This window comes from Phasianus colchicus, chromosome Z, assembly GCF_987193195.1.
Source record: "Phasianus colchicus chromosome Z, bPhaCol1.hap1.1, whole genome shotgun sequence".
NCBI classification, from domain to species: Eukaryota; Metazoa; Chordata; class Aves; order Galliformes; family Phasianidae; genus Phasianus; species Phasianus colchicus.
In genome coordinates this window covers 84,802,266-84,814,966 of record NC_143476.1, presented here as the reverse complement: position 1 = coordinate 84,814,966, position 12,701 = coordinate 84,802,266, and the positions used below count along the sequence as shown (strand labels likewise).

Here is a 12,701-nt window from a genome sequence, read left to right as displayed (position 1 = left end):
CAGATCAAAACTTCTTTGTTTCTGCAACAGTGTAGGTATTCCCTGATTTTCACTTGACTGATTTTCATTCCAGCCATGTTGAATCTTACATTTGATTGCAATCAATTTACAGGTGACTGGTGTTTTGCATCTCCAGAATGTGATTTTGGGGGGCAGATTTTTACTCAGAAAGATTGAATAATTTCTTCAGCTCATAAACAGGTCTAGCCCTTCTCAGGTCTGCTCAGTGTCTCAGAGACCCTGTTTGTCTGGTTAAGCAGAACAGATTTATTTTAAGCTACTCTTTCATTTACTCACCCGCAAGGTGAGAAAAGCATGCACTTCAGCAATGCCATTGCACATGCCCTTACCCACTTGGTTACTCTTCAGCTGTCGAGGTATGTGCCCACCCAGGATTTGCTGTCAGGATGGCCATCACAATGTGGAACTTTCAATGACTGTCTGTCCTTTCTCATTTCCATGCTCCAGGACAGGTTGATTGTGAATATCAATTAAGAGTTTGTAGATTAAACCACCAGCAAGACTTCCCAGTGTTGGAGCTACAAGTGGCACCCACCACCAGTAATTTCCAGCCCTAAAATGAAACACAGAAGAGGTATCCAGTGAGCTACACAGGAATTGCTGCCCTGCTGCTGTGAGGTGAACTGAGTGCTAGGACTGAACTTTGTGAGCAGAGGTGTCTGGTGCCATTTCACACACTCAACTGTCTAGATAGCTTAGATAAATTCTGGATCCATCAGTCTAATAGCTGGAAGGAAGGTAACTTTTGCTATTGGCATGGGAAACTGGCTCAGCATGGTCTTCATGAAAATGAGCAGCTAAAACAGGACAGAGACTCTGCTAATGCCTTCACCATGGAAAAAGCTGTAGTGTGAAACCATCTTAGTAGATTCTGGAAAGTAGAGTAGATACAGACACCTGAATTTAGGAAAGCAATTCAGCAATCCAGCTGCAAGTACTTGCTTTCTGGTGATCCAAATCATAGTCTCTCCAGTCACTGCAATAGCAGCTCAATCTCTAGCTAAGAGGTGGATTGTTCCTGGTTTCTGAACTGGGACATCCAAATGTCAAGGTGAATCCAATACAGGAGAACTGCATATCCCAGATTTTGTGAACAGAATGCATGGAGTTTCTCTGTGCACAATATTTGCTTTCTGCAAAGGAGTACACAGGCTCCATGACCATGTTATCTTGGGCTTTTCTCATTCCCAGAGAGCTGTACAGTGTGAAACCAGGTCACTCACCTGAAGACATCCACTCCCCAGCCAGCAATTGCTGTGAAGATTCTCGGTGGCAGGTCCCGGGAGGGGTTTATGGCGTAGCCTGTGTTCATCCCCATCCCCATGCCGATGCCCAGAACCAGGATACCTGTGAGCAGAGCCTGTGTGCCTTTCAGGGCTCCATTATTTTTCTCATCATGGATGACCAAAATGCCCAAGAACAACATCACCGTCGCCATAAACTGCGGGAGCAGTAAAGGGAAAACAAGTGAGGGGAGAGAGCAAAGGCAGGAGGATCCCACTCAGCAAAGAGAGACTTCCCAGACTGTCTGAGCAGATGGGATGGTAAGTCATGATAAGTCATCAGGGGCCCTAATGTTATTCCTTCCTCATAAGTGACTCTGAAAAAGAGACAAGTCATTTCCCAATGAAAATGTGTCCACACCAACAACAAAAATATTCTAGAACTGACACAAGCTTCTCAGCACTGTCAGCACCCTCCATCTTTCAAGTTAAGGGCATAAGTTATTTAAAGTACTTTTTGTTCAACAGACACAGAGCCATAACAAACAAATAATGAGACAAATCTCATCATTCCTGGCAAGACTGATGGATTATATACCTTGCTGCATCCACCCTGTTAAGAGTGAAGGTAGATAATGGATTCTTATCTGGGAAACAGAATATCCTGTCTCTGACAACACACTGTAGGCAATCATAGATCTGCAGTGCCTAAGACATCAGTGACAGTTGTTTGTATAGAGATGATGACTCCTGTCTCTATCTGCTTCAGAAAATGCCCCTGGAGGACCTTGGACTGCTTGCGGAGATACTACTAGAGCAGGAGCCCTGTCGCTCTTGGTAGCATGTATTCATTTTCACTTGCTTTCTTGTGCAGCAAGGCAACCACACAATCACAGGAGACAGAGCAGTCAGATGGTTCTATGCAGGATCTCCAGCTCTCACCATCCTCCTGACTGTCCAGGCACAGCGTCCTCAGCTCAGAAACAAAAGAAGAAGCCTGTTGATTCCTTGTCCCCATCATTCTGTGCTCTTGCTCAGCCCTCAAGAAGCTCTGGACACTACCAGTCAGGCATCTGCCTGGATGGTGGGCTGCTTGTAGCTTAGGTGGTGACTGTGTCTGCACATGTAGAGCTGAGTCCCTTGCCCAGACCTTGCACTAGGGTCTACTACCACCCAACTTTTCCCAACACGCCACAGCTGTCCCCACTGACCTCTGTGAAAAAGCTCCCGGACAAGGACATATAGGGAGAAGGGTAAGTGGAGAAGATCGATGCTGTGCCAGTTGGTCCTGTCACCGTAAAATTCCCCTTGGTGTAGTCATACAGTGCTTCTAGGAGAGATGAGAATTACAGGAGTAAGGACAGTGGCCAGTACAGAGTTCATCACACATGGCATGTTCACAAGTCCACCCACTGCCCACTTTGTATCAGCAAAGACACAAAGAGAGATAGATAGGATAGAATCAACACACCCCTTGAAGGGCACAGTCTCAGTGATATCTGTCACCACAGACTTTAGCCTGCAGCTGCTTGTTTATGCAGTCCAACTCCGTGTCCCTGCTCAGAGACATGGGGCTGGATGCTCTGGGTGTACTGAGTGGCCTCCATTCCCCCACTTCTCAGAAAGTGAAACATGCTGGAGCCTATCAGTGTTGGATCCTCTGCTCATAAACATGAGTTGCTGTCCTATTTTCCACAGACCAGAGCTCTAGCTGTAGCTGATTCTTGGTAACACAGCTAACAGAAGCCTTTGCAGGCCTTTTGGTGACAAAATGCATGTTTTTAATGGTTTTCTTAATATATATATATTTTTTTTACAAAATTACCAGTCTAGAGACGGGCTTTGGCAGTGGGAATGCCCCATGCAAAAAGGAGAGGTGTTCTCCAGGAATATCCTTCCAGAGATACCTTGGCCCTGCCCTGACCTTAAGCCATAAAGATCTGGCCCATGATCCAAGAGGTCATGACATCACACTGGGTGCTGTGACAAGAAACATTTTTGATGAACTGTGAGTTGAGACTGAAAAAGTACCTACAGTAACCACAATGATACAGACGTAACCATACCATAGTAGAGTCCAAAGACAGTGGCTGCTCCCAAAAAGGAGCCCAGGAACTGGCCAAGCAGATAAGCTGGAAGCTTTCTCCAGGGGAGGTTTCCAAAAATGCAATGTGTGAGTGTGATGGCAGCATTCAGATGAGCTCCTGCAAAACCACAAAGGAGAGATGTATTGGCCCTATTGCACCTAATTTGGAGCATGCCCCATACCCGACATCCCAGAGCAGAGACTCAGACCTTGCTCCAGAACATTAAGCTCCAAGACTCTACCAGGGCAGGGGGTCCCTCCTATATAAATACAAAACTGTCTCCTTTCCTTTGGCAGCTGAGTGATGCAAGGAGGGAGTCCTTAGTGTCCGTTCTTTTGGAGTTAGACATCCTTTGCTCAGCTCTCTGGAGAGCACAGGTTGCCTCCAGAGAGTCAGTCATCTCACCTGTCAAAGGCAGCTTTCTTGGTCCTCTCCTGTAGGAACCTCCCTTGGTTCAACTTAAAGAGATCCCAAACCTCAGACTCATCACTCCCAGGCTACAGGTAGGTGAGCTGCATCTCAAACCATGAAAAAAATGCCTTCTGAAAACATCTGAAAAGGTCTGATCCTGACAGAGCAGATCTCTCCAGCTGATGTGGAGCTGTGGGCTGATAACACATTTGGCAGCAAGGTAATGAGGCAGTGGGGAAACAAACTGCAGAACTGATCACATTTGCAAAGCAAATTCTGCATGAGGTTGTCAGCAGGGACTTAGCTCTCGAAATCACTGCAGCGAGCAGTTAATAGAATGATCAGTTGTGCAGACCATGGTTACAACCATGGGTCTGAAGCAGACACTGTCCTTCCATTGTGGGGGACAGGACTGCATTTCCTTACGACTTCCAACATTTAGCTTTCTCCTCCCGTGGATTTGGAAAGGGGTAAGATCCAGACCAATACCATGTCATCAAAATGCAGGATGGAGTGAGGTAAAGTTCATGTGCCATCTGCTGCCATCCCGCAGCTGCAAGAGAAATGGGGGGAGATCTCTTTTTCTTCAAACTTCTCTGGTCCTCTCTGTGGATGACCAGCCACTTCAGGGGTCACAAGAAGCATCTTGTGATACAAATGAAGCCAAATCACAATGTCAAGGAGCCCTTACTGGCCCTGGAGCTACCCTGCTGCTGGCTGATCTGAGACCTCTTCTCCTTTGCTCAGCCCACTTCTCCCAGTGTGTCTCCACAGCTTCCTAGAGGGACTTCAAGTTGACTCTCTGGACAGAAAAAAGATTTCTTTCAAAGCTGTCCCTAGTCTTAGACACCTCTGTGTCCTTGGACACAGCAGTGTGATCCAGCAGTTCAAGAACAAAGACTTACTTGCCTTAATTTTCTGCCCACTAGAGCCCGTAATCACTTAACTTGGTGCAAATGAATGCAGAAATTGCACAAGTCAAAGGTAATGCTCTGTCATGTGAGAGATATCACCCTATGGCCCCGAAACACCACCCCCTGAGTTTGTGGGGGGGTGCCTGGTGTGAGCGATAAGGAGAAAATTTCCATACTATTCCTTGTTGCAACATCAACAATAAGCTTTCACTTGCAATAAATGATTTACTTCCCCATGGGTCGTGCTGGCAGCATGCTTCCAGATCTCCTTATCTCTCAGGCCACGTTCTGATGGCATAACCCAAGTGCCTAACATGGGCACTGCTGAAACGTGACTCCGCTGACTGCAAGGGAAGTGATGGCTGCATCTCTGCCATTCTCCTGCCCCACTTGCCTCTGCCCATCCCCACTGGTGAGCAGGAAGTCCCAACAATACCCAGTACATGTCCTGCCCTGCTTTGGCAGAGCCCTGAGGGAACAATGGGCCCTAATTCCTCTCATGAACAATGTGGGAACAACTTTCTCTGCAGTGCCCCTCCTCTTCACCCCCAGAACACCCTGGGTGCTTGGCTGCCCGTTCCCTGTTTAGTCTTCATACTGAGCAGCCCTGTAACCCTGTCTCTGACAGCCAATTTTTCCAGAAGAGCTGCAAGACCCTCACCTGGACCATCAACCCATCTCATTAAGCCCATAATGTGTGTTTGGAGTCAGCAGACTGTCAGTGCACAAGGACTGCCCTGTCCCCTGCTGCTCTTGACCTGGCTGTGCATTGTGACCCCCTCAGTGCCACCTCCCCACCAAGGACTTGGCTGTGATCACTGGATCACAAGGCCCCATGACAGCTACGGTTCACCACACCTGTTCTGCTCTTCTTCTCTGGGGCTGAAGGATTGAATTTTAGCAGGAGAGGCCAGAGCCCCATCATGCTGTGCTATCACCCACTGCTCTGCAACCACTCCTGCTGCCCCTGGCACCTGGGGCCTTTAGAGACATAGAGATTATGCTCAAGTGTCTTACCAGAGATGCCTCCAGCTGCATGGATCCCCATGGTGACTCCAATGCCAAATCCCAAATTGATGCTCAGATACTGCCCAAATTCTCCTTTTCCTAATACCACTTGTGCCACAGAGGATAAGCCCAAGACCTAGTGCACAGAAAATAAAGAGGGAAAGGGGTGTTGAAGTAATGTTATTGCCATATTGGATTGGGTGTCCCTGTAGCTTTTTCTGCAATACCAATTATCCTTCAAAAATGGGAACAGCTTAAGGTGCCCGTGGTCAGGAGATCAAGTGAAAATGACCCCTTCTCTCCAAAAACTGAGCAGGAGCTTGAGTACCCCTTACATTCCATCACACCAATGCAGATGCTCTGGTCTTCATTTGGTATTAGGACCCAGATATAATGTCCAGGGTGCACACATGGTGGCACACTGTGCTTGCAGCACAAGGGATATGAGCCTGGGGACCTTCACCACAGCCACCCCAACACATGTGCCCTGCCATATGGAGGGAGGGTGGGCAAGTTGTTGTCATCTTTCCTTTCCTAGTGTGCAGTTTATTGGCCAAAAAGAGTAGTTTAGGCAACACACATCTGTTTGTCAAACTCAACTCTAATTTTGGTAACCTGTTTCAGCCAAAAACTAGGAAATTAAATCCAGTTGAAGTTTTTGACACAAATACGGTTCAGTTTGAAAACACCCAGTTTCAATATTTTTGTAGTGACTAAAAGGAAACTGGAAAAAAAAAATTAAAAAGAAATGCAATCACTCTCCAGCAGGAAAGGACATATTTAAGAAATTGCTCTAGCCTTTGGATAAATTCTGTTTCACTCATTCACTGTGGTCTTGAGGTTGGAAAAATCAGTTCTTGCACAGTTCTAATACTCAGATCTGGAGAAGGACAAAGCTTCACTTAAGGTCTCTGCATCTCCAACCTCTCAGAACTTGGAAAGCATGCCCTGTACTATCTAACTTCTGCTCTGTCCCGTTCTGCTTTGATTTGAATCTTTACTGACTGCTGTGCATGGATTTAAATTTAATCTCATGTGTCTGCTCTCCCTTCCAGACATCTCCCAAATCCACTGCCCCCCAGAAACTCTGCTCTTATCTTTCCTGTATACACAGACCACACTGTGTTCTGCATGAAGCTGCAGCCTCAGTGTGGGACCTTCTCTCAGCCTGCCTCAGCGAAACCCCAAAAAGCAGTATCCCTGATGTCCCTCAGCAACTGCAAAATCATTACAAAAACTTTGCTGACTCATTTCTGAGTTTTTCCAAAGCTGGATCCAGAAGCCAAATGCACAAAGCTCTGTTTTGGCAGGATGGTATGCAGTCAAGGAGGGCAGGGCAGGAGCCCTGGCTTTTAGAGCTCAACAACTCTACCCTGGGGAAAAAAAAATAAACAAATGAAAGTTAGCACAGGACAGAGAATCTATTTTTCATCACAGACCCAAACCTCTGGTCACCTACTCCCATAGACACAAAGTAGTAGTTTTCCCTGCCTCTCCATTCTTCATGCCATTTACTCCTGATGCCTTGTTCCCTCCTTTAGGAAAATCACTTGTTCATTAAAAGAGTCCTTGTCTGTATATCATCCTCCCAACAGAACCCAGCCAGGAGTCCAAGGGATGCAACCAGCACATTTCCAGCTGCACCGAGGGCCATGGAGTTGCTGAAGGGTCAGATGCTGGATGCTGCGTTCAGACGCTGGATGCTGCTTGTCACCAGTCCTTGATGGGGACAGTGTGCAGCATCCCTCCTCCTGCTCTTTTCCCTTATGGGGCTCAGTGAGGAAAGAGCTAGCACGGGCTGAAAGCTCCGAAATCTCTCTTGGACTGTCTTCGGGCAAATGATTGTCTCCTCCCTGCACAGAATGCCCTGGCAGGGCCCCTCAGACTCGTTCCTTATGACCAGGGGTGTCCAGCCATCAAAAAAAAAAGAAAGGGAATGGAAAGGCAAATGGTTTGTTCAGCTCAGCTGGGGAGTCACAGGAGTCTGTACTCTAACTTCCAATGTGTGCAAAACTACCTGTATGGCAGGAGTGAACTTCAAGGGGCAGGACATGCAGTAAGATGTGATGAGAAGAAAGCATCCTTTGCACACACGGTTGTTGCCAATGGAAACAAGGAATGACATCTGTGAGGACAGGTGTGTCTGAGGGCCCCTATGCTCACACTAATTTTATCTTTCTCCTATACAAATGTCCTAAAGCGTGAGTTATTTGGATTATCCCCCATGCTCAATCTGGCCCAAAGTGCTTCTCTCAAACTGTAAGTGCTATGGGTGAAGCACAGGTGTGGTAAATTGGCATCAGACCTTTGCAGAGAGGGATCTTGTTCTGCTGTGTTGCTCCAGTGCAAAAGGTTCTGAACTTGGTGGGCATGTTACTGCTAACAGAGATCAATTCTGACTGCAAAGCCTCACCCCTGCCTTCCTCACCCTCTTCCCCTCAGCACCTCCAAGCAGCCCAAAGCTCACAACCACTTCACTTTTTCTGCGTGCAACAAATGCCTCAAGCAAGAGGAGAGTTTCTGTATGATTTGTACCATCCATTATAATAAGCACCATCCATTTGCCAGCATGTAACAACTATAAGCAGAATCCTGGCTGCAGGCCACGTGCTGCAGACACCTGCCCAGACCACCCCATCCTTTCCAGCATGGTTTGAAGAAAAGCATCAGCATCATCTGCAGCACCAGCAAAGAGTAACAGCCTGTTCTTGAGCAGCCCTGAGGATGTGATAGGAAACTTCAGGCCTTACAGCTTCCTGCTGCAAAAGCTGCCCTCACTCATGCTGCGCAAACACACACATCTGGGCACACCTCCTCCTTACCATCAGCACGTACATCCCCAGTGCTTCTGCCAGCAGCTCCCTGACGGAGCTGCTACGGATTGTCAGCATCTTCTGAATCTTCTCCAGCATTTTACTCTTCAGATCCAGCCTGCAGCTGTACAGAAGATCCTGTTGTGACAGCACACTTCATTGCACTGAGCTGTTACCCTTTGAAACTTGGCACCCTCCCTTCACCCCCAGACACCTTCATTCATTTGGTTAAAGATGAACAAGCCAATAAAGTAGCTGCAAGCTTCGAGGCTTCCACACACAGACACCATCCTTTTAAAACTAAATGGTGAGCATGCAATGTTTCTGCCAGCAGAGTGCTGCAATCTCTTGAGTCTCTGCCCATCTCCCAAGCAACGGAGCTGTAGACCGGTGTGCTCCTAAGGCCACTCTCTTTCTCCATTGCCTTACAATCGTAGAATCATAGAATCAACAAGGTTGAAAAAGACCTCCGAGGTCATACAGTCCAACCATCTGCCTACCACAAATATTTCCCCATTGCACCATGTCCCTTAGTATAACATCTAAATGTTTCTTGAACACCTCCAGGGACAGTGCTGAACAGGTACTGTGGTGGTGCTTTGCACTATAACCCCCTAGCTGATGGTTTGGTGCCATTTTCCTTTACAGGATGGATTAGGCCCATTTGCTGGTGTTTGGCAGGGTGGCTTGGTGCATGCCCAGTCTGTGATGAGGATGTTCTGTGTGGTGCTGATGTGCAGCTCTGCCTGCATCTGGGCAAAGCACAACACCTTGGGTGTTGCGCCAGGTTGAATGTTTCCTCTCCCTGTGCACTCCCTGTGCTGTGCTCTAACTTCTGGTTGGTTTTCTCCACCTTTTTCTTAACCTGCAGCTTCTCAGTGTCTTTCTGTAAGGGGTGCTCTGGAAGAGCCACCAGCAGCTGCCCTGATGGGGACACAGCGCTCAGCCCACACTGTCCTCCCCTCTGCGATACCACACTGCAAAAGTTCATGATCTATTCTCTCACTTGTAGGACTGAGCATCTGCAAGAAAGAATCTGGGATGCTGCTTCTCTTCCCACCTCTTCAGATGATTGGCTTGCAGCAGGGAAGGGTCCCATGTACTGGGGTAAGCCCTGGAGAGCTCACAGCATTTCTCAGATGGAAGAGGGTCAAGTCAGTCCATACGCACAGCCAGACCTGCAACTTCACTTCTGACCCCTGGATTGTCCTTCAAGCAGACTCCTTCCCCTTACAGCAAGACAGCTGCTACATCTCTGAAAAGTTTTTCTCTTTTATTCCATAATAGGAATATTTTATCTATATCTATATCTTTTATATATATATATGTATCTTTTATTCCTTAATGGAATAAAAGAAGGAATAGGAATAATAGAAGGAAGCCTTAACAATAGGCATTTATATATTCTAATTCATGCTGAAAAATGAGGAAATGTTTTCTAGGAATGCTGGTCTCCCATGGACTTAGACTCTTATCAGAGAAAAAAAGCAAAATTTGGTGTAGTGATAATATTTACAGCACAATCACTGAAATTGCCAGCAAACCAACTAGAATTCCAGCATGCTTCTGGACTGGCATCACTAGTCACAGTGGCACTGGATGTGCCTCTCTCCAATGCCTGCCCTCTTACACAATTCATTCCACAAGATGGCATTGAGGCATTAATTTTTCACCTAAAAATGTTCAGATGGGTTCCTCTGTCAGATGCTGAATATGCGAGAACCTTTTAGTTTAGTTTTGTTCTGTTTTAATACAACTGCATACATCAAATGAAGATAGTCTGCTAATGAAATGAAAATAATGAAACTTTTCTGTGAGTCCTATAGGGCAGAGTATCATCACACAAAACCAAAATGTGTGAAACTGGACCTGTCAGCCTCCACTTTACCATAAGCAGAGAAGAACAGCTCTAAATGGCAGTCCATCCCCACCTAGAATAAGCATCTGAAGCCAAATCTGTGAGTCAGACCAGCTGCTGGCATCCCTTGGTGTCTGTAGTGGGGACCTTGCAGAGGTGCACAGCACCAGCAGAGATGGGCTGCCCCAAATATCTGCACCCAGCTGAGGCTACTTGGTGAGTCAGCCAGGGGCTGGGAGCAGAGCTGCAGTCACACAGCCTAGCTTGTTCATGCTTGCCTGGCTTCACTCACCTGCAGGGCTGGCAAGGGGCTCTGGGGTCATCAAAAAGCCCCCGGCCAGTATGAACACCACCTCTTCCTTTTCATGACTTGACTTGTCTCCATTTCAGGTGTAAGGGTTTTTTGTCCCTACTTCTGGTGGAAGCCTTTTATCAGACCTTGACACCGTGAAGGTTAGAGAGTTTCTTCTAACTTCCAGCCAAATTCTCAAAATCATGTTCCAACCATATTCACACACCAGCATCAGCCCAACACAATCATGAGTTAACTCTTCTTAGTACCATCCTATAAGGTTTTCCTGTACGTTTTATCAGAACAGAACGCTCTCTCTCAGCTCCATTCTGCCCTGATGCTTACCTTGACTTACTCACCTGTTCAAACTTCACTCAACGTTGACTCTATGAAAGATGTACAAAGTTTTCCATCACACATTAAGCCATCACCCGCTAACGTAACATTTTCTTCCCCAGGGCAGGTACTCTTCCAGCACTAGTAGTATAGGTCTCAGTTTGGAGAGGAAGGTCTCAGCAGAGCATTTTGGTACAGCCAAGGCCCACCTTTAGTACTGGTGTTGACACAAATCATGCTGAAGAGCAGGGCTAAGCACTCCCCTGGTTTGGATGAGTCCCCATGCACTCCAGAGCTGTCACACTTCCACACGGAGAAACTCCTCTCGCTTGGTTTGACAGTGCACATTTCCTCTGCACTCAAAAGCTCATTTATCTCTTAATTGTGCTAATCAGCATCTGGAATACTGCCAGTCCATTAGCCCTGCTGGTGGAGTATTAACTTCTACCCAGAGAATGAGAGGAGCCTGGCAGATAGCACAACAGAGGAGCTCCTCACAGTGGATGAGAACAGCTGACTACTCCACAAGGTGCCAGGGTTAGCCCTGGGACCAAGATTTCTCCAGGCACCTTTAGGAATCAAAGCAGGATCCCAACGGGAAGGGGCTGCTGGGCCATTTTTCCATGACTGCATCCAGGCTTCATACACACTGCATCGAAGGAAGACCAAAAGTTGAACCAGGTTCCCTGACCTCAGGAAAGCTGAACAAGTCATGGCCAGGTGTCAGAGAGACTTGTATAACACTGATACTACTACCTGAGCTGTGACAGCTACGTCTTGACATACCCTGAAGCACCTAAGCTCTATGGTCTCCCACCTAATGTTTAGGGCTCATCTCCTCCTCTGCAGATGGCAGACACTGAGACACCTGGTATTGATCTCTCAGCAGATGGCTTTACTCTCCCAATATTAGTAGTGTTCCTACCTCCAGGACACCAGTCTCCATGGCCTTCCATGTAGCATCCACCTCCCTTGTCATTGCTTCTTGCCCCACAGCTGGCTGAAGGTGTATCACCCACACGTGCCATCAGCACACCCGTGCCTTCTGCATCAGGTGCACCAAGAAATGCCATCATCTCCAGAAAGGTCCTAAAGGGACTTTTCCAACCAGTTCCCCGTGAGGCACAGCCCACTTCCAGCTCCTCTCCTATTCACTGCTTTCCCCATTGCAGTTGGTGACTCCCACCCAAGGTGCAATCACTGCCCAACAGATCAATGACACAAGACCTATTTTCATTCTCTTCATGGGCCCCTAAAACAAGAACAGGTCTTACCATGCCAGGCAGGGCTGAGAACTGAAGACAGAGGGATGTGGCAGTATGTGAGTGGGAACTTGCTCCAGCTCTTCTCCTCACTCTTTGAGAGAATGGTGCCGGGGGGGTAGAGCCTCCCTGCCCCAGACTGCTAAAGCTCACTCATCCAGACATAATCTGCAGGATGGTTGTGTCAGCAGAAGAGGAATTATTTGATTCCCACTGATCTTCAAGAAGCGAGTATGGCTGTCTGGGAAGGGGTAGCATGGAGCTCTGCTCACCCACTGTTGGGCAACAAAGCAAAGGTCATCAGGGTTCTGTCCCCCGCCCTGCTTAACCCTCTGCTATGGTGGGCCACCATCCCCTTCTGCTCTCTGTCTGGCTTTTCAGGCAAAGCTTTTCAAGCAAATTTCACATGCTGTAGAGCATGGTGATTTGTGTGACCACACAGGTTTCCTCCTGGACAAAGCCTTTGACACCTCATG

General features: G+C 47.4%; 1 protein-coding gene across 1 annotated transcript; it reads right to left on the bottom strand.

Moving 5' to 3' along the window:
* Positions 1–219: 219 nt before the first annotated feature.
* On the bottom strand, positions 220–12,366 carry LOC116241035 (aquaporin-7-like). The gene is made up of 7 exons (XM_031611641.2): positions 12,238–12,366; positions 8,487–8,615; positions 5,674–5,800; positions 3,311–3,448; positions 2,456–2,574; positions 1,245–1,462; positions 220–574 (listed from the first exon to the last, which is right to left on the bottom strand). Exons 1-7 carry the CDS (start codon positions 12,238–12,240, stop codon positions 415–417), a joined length of 894 nt encoding a protein of 297 aa, XP_031467501.2. The 5' UTR covers positions 12,241–12,366; the 3' UTR covers positions 220–414.
* Between the last annotated feature and the right edge of the window lie 335 nt (positions 12,367–12,701).

Coding starts and splice junctions, on each gene's coding strand:
- LOC116241035 (XM_031611641.2), bottom strand. Junction 5,801..8,486: donor TGGGGATGTACGTGCTGATG/GTAAGGAGGAGG, acceptor TCTGTGCACTAG/GTCTTGGGCTTATCCTCTGT. Junction 3,449..5,673: donor TGCAGCTGGAGGCATCTCTG/GTAAGACACTTG, acceptor GTGGTTTTGCAG/GAGCTCATCTGAATGCTGCC.